The following is a 2,761-nucleotide window of genomic DNA, read 5'->3' as shown; positions in this document are numbered from 1 at the left end:
TGTGAGACTATGCCGGGGCCTAGCAAACACAGAAGTGGATGCTCACAGTCAGCTATTGGATGGATCACAGGGCTCCCAATGGAGGAGCTAGAGAAATTATTCTTTATTATATAACACTCTTCAATATTTTTGCCTGTGGGAGAAAATGTCTAGTCTGTTATTTACCTAAAGCTGTTCTGTGTGATCTTTTGACATCCTTGACTGGCTCAAAAACTCCTCTTTAATTGGAGCTTTGAGAGGTAAGGGTAGCTTCATGCAGTGACTTTGGAGTGGAAGGGACTTCGGTTGGATCTCCATGTTTGTGATATTCTGCTGCAGGTATCTTTTGTTGTTCTTTTGGGGGTATTGGGGATCAGTCCCAAGGCCTCATACATAATGTCTTTAAAAAACACAGAGAACAGTAACAAGAAAACAAAATAACAGCTCAGTTGGTAGAATGTTTGCCTAGTATATAGAAAACTCTTGAGATCTATCACCAACACTGCATAAAACTGGGTGTAGAGATGCTCCTGAGAATTCAGGGGGTAGAGGCAGGAAGATCAGAAGTTCAAGGCTAGCCCTGGGTATATTAGACATTGTCTCAGAAATGCTTATAACATTTCTAACTGACAACAACCTTATCCATTTATGGAGGAATAAATTAAAAAGACTAAGGGTGGTTTTAGAGCCCATGATTCCCGCTCTGTATCACGGCAGTTTGGTCATTAGCAGTCATCTGAAGTAATGTGCATGCCCATATGTAGTAGAAAGCAGCTGGAATCCATGTGTTTTGGGTGGCAGCAGATACCATTAGTTTCCTTTGTTGGGTCCTGCTGTTGTCCCGGACAGGAAGAAGTGTGTGAAGTCCCTTTCTTTGTATTCTTTTCCAGGAAAAGTGATCCAAGTTGGAGGCCCCACTCCTGGCATGCTACCAAGTACTTTGATGTCCACCCTGAGCCTACAGCAGCCTCACTGTTTCTGAACACCAGCAGTTCCCCTTCCTGGAAGAGCCAGCACCAGGCTAGGTAGGTACTCTTTCCCGGAGATCAAACACCATGTAAGTATGACATTCTGTGAGTACTCAGAAATTCCCTTAAGTTTTGGGATTTGACTTCAGAACAGTCAAGGCTACTGATCCTCAATTAGGGTTTGAACTGAATATTTCACTGAGCACAGAAACATCTGATAATAGAAAATAAAAAAAAAATTAAGTGGTAAGACAAAGAATGAACAAGCTTTTCTCTCTCTCTCTCTCTCTCTCTCTCTCTCTCTCTCTCTCTCTCTCTCTCTCTCGTGTTTCTTGAGGAAGCTTCAGTTTTTATTCTTGTGGAATCCTTTGAGACTGTCAAGTGTGATATCAAGGAGTTGGATTCTGAATCTAGCAGGTGGGGTTCCCGTTATGTGTCTGTCTTCTCGGCCATCATCTTCTTTCAAAGATATTTTGATGAATTGGCAAGCAGGTGATGTTTATGGGGAGGGTTTACTATGTCTACATCTAGTCTTCAGTACTCTACAAATGTTATTGATTAGATGTCTCACATATTCTGATGGAAGGATGACAGTAATGATGGCTGGTATGGTTTTGGCATGTGTTTTGCATGAGTATATCATCATGGCTGTATGAATTGTTTTTCCCCTGTATGCATTTGTGCCTATGTATGGCTGTGGATGTGTGGTAAATGTATTTGTACACGTATGCATCTGTGTTATTTTATGTATGTATGTATATATGTATATATGTACATGCAGTCCAGTATGCATATATAATATACAAGTATGAGTGTACAAGTATAAGTTATATATATGTTTATATACACATGTGGATATCTATGTATGTTTGGAAATAATATTAGTATCTTGTACATTTCCATTACATTTTGTTATATATTAGTTTTACTTTTTTTAAAATTTTAGGTTTTTTTTTAAGATTTATTTTATTTATATGAGCACACCGTAGCTGTTTCCAGGCACACCAGAAGAGGGCATCAGATCCCTTTACAGATGGTTGTGAGCCACCATGTGGTTGCTGGGAATTGAACTCAGGACCTTTGGAAAAACAGTCAGTGCTCTTAACCACTGAACCATCTCTCCAGCCCCGCACCCCCCCCTTTAAAGATTTATTTATTTATTATATCTGAGTACACTGTAGCTGTCTTCAGACACCCCAGAAGAGGGCATCAGATCTCATTATGGATGATTGTAAGCCACCATGTGGTTGCTGGGATTTGAATGCAGGACCTTCAGAAGAGCAGTAAGTGCACTTAACCACTGAGCCATGTTTCCAGTCCTAGTTTTACTTTTTGAGGCAGGGTCTCATACGGATCAGACTGGACTCAAACTATGCAGCCTAGACTAGCCTTGGACTTGATCTTCCTGTCTCTTTAACTCCCAAGTACTAGGATTATAGGCATGAGCTATCACATTGTGTCCAAATTTTCTCTTAATTTAAAAAAATTATTTATTTTACTTTTAAAAAACATTTTATTTTTATCACTTTCTACAATGTGTCTATGTGTGTCAGAGTGTGATTTGGGTATATAAGTGTGGTACCTGTGGAACCTTGAAGGTTTTAGAACCTTGGAGGTAAAGATACAGACATTTGTAAAAGTTCCTCTGTAAGAGTAGTAAGTGTGTTAAGTGCCAGCCCACTTCTCTAGCCCTCTGATTATATTTTCTTATTTTTTTTAAATTTTTAATATTTTTATTACATATTTTCCTCAATTACATTTCCAATGCTATCCCAAAAGTCCCCCATAGCGCCCCCCACTTCCCTACCCACCCA

General features: G+C 39.5%; 1 protein-coding gene across 4 annotated transcripts in view; it reads left to right on the top strand.

The window, feature by feature from the left end:
- The window catches only part of Shroom2 (shroom family member 2), a 172,040-nt gene that overhangs the window by 108,463 nt on the left and 60,816 nt on the right, over positions 1–2,761 (top strand). For all 4 annotated transcript variants that reach the window (XM_021153607.2, XM_029473112.1, XM_029473111.1 and 1 more), the window contains exon 3: positions 870–1,004. In XM_021153607.2, the coding sequence (XP_021009266.1) occupies positions 870–1,004 (135 nt within the window). The remainder of the gene's footprint in view (positions 1–869; positions 1,005–2,761) is intronic.

The sequence above is a fragment of the Mus caroli genome, chromosome X, assembly GCF_900094665.2.
Source record: "Mus caroli chromosome X, CAROLI_EIJ_v1.1, whole genome shotgun sequence".
NCBI lineage: Eukaryota > Metazoa > Chordata > Mammalia > Rodentia > Muridae > Mus > Mus caroli.
The sequence above is the reverse complement of the archived record's forward strand: the minus strand, read 5'-3'. Positions and strand labels throughout refer to the sequence as shown.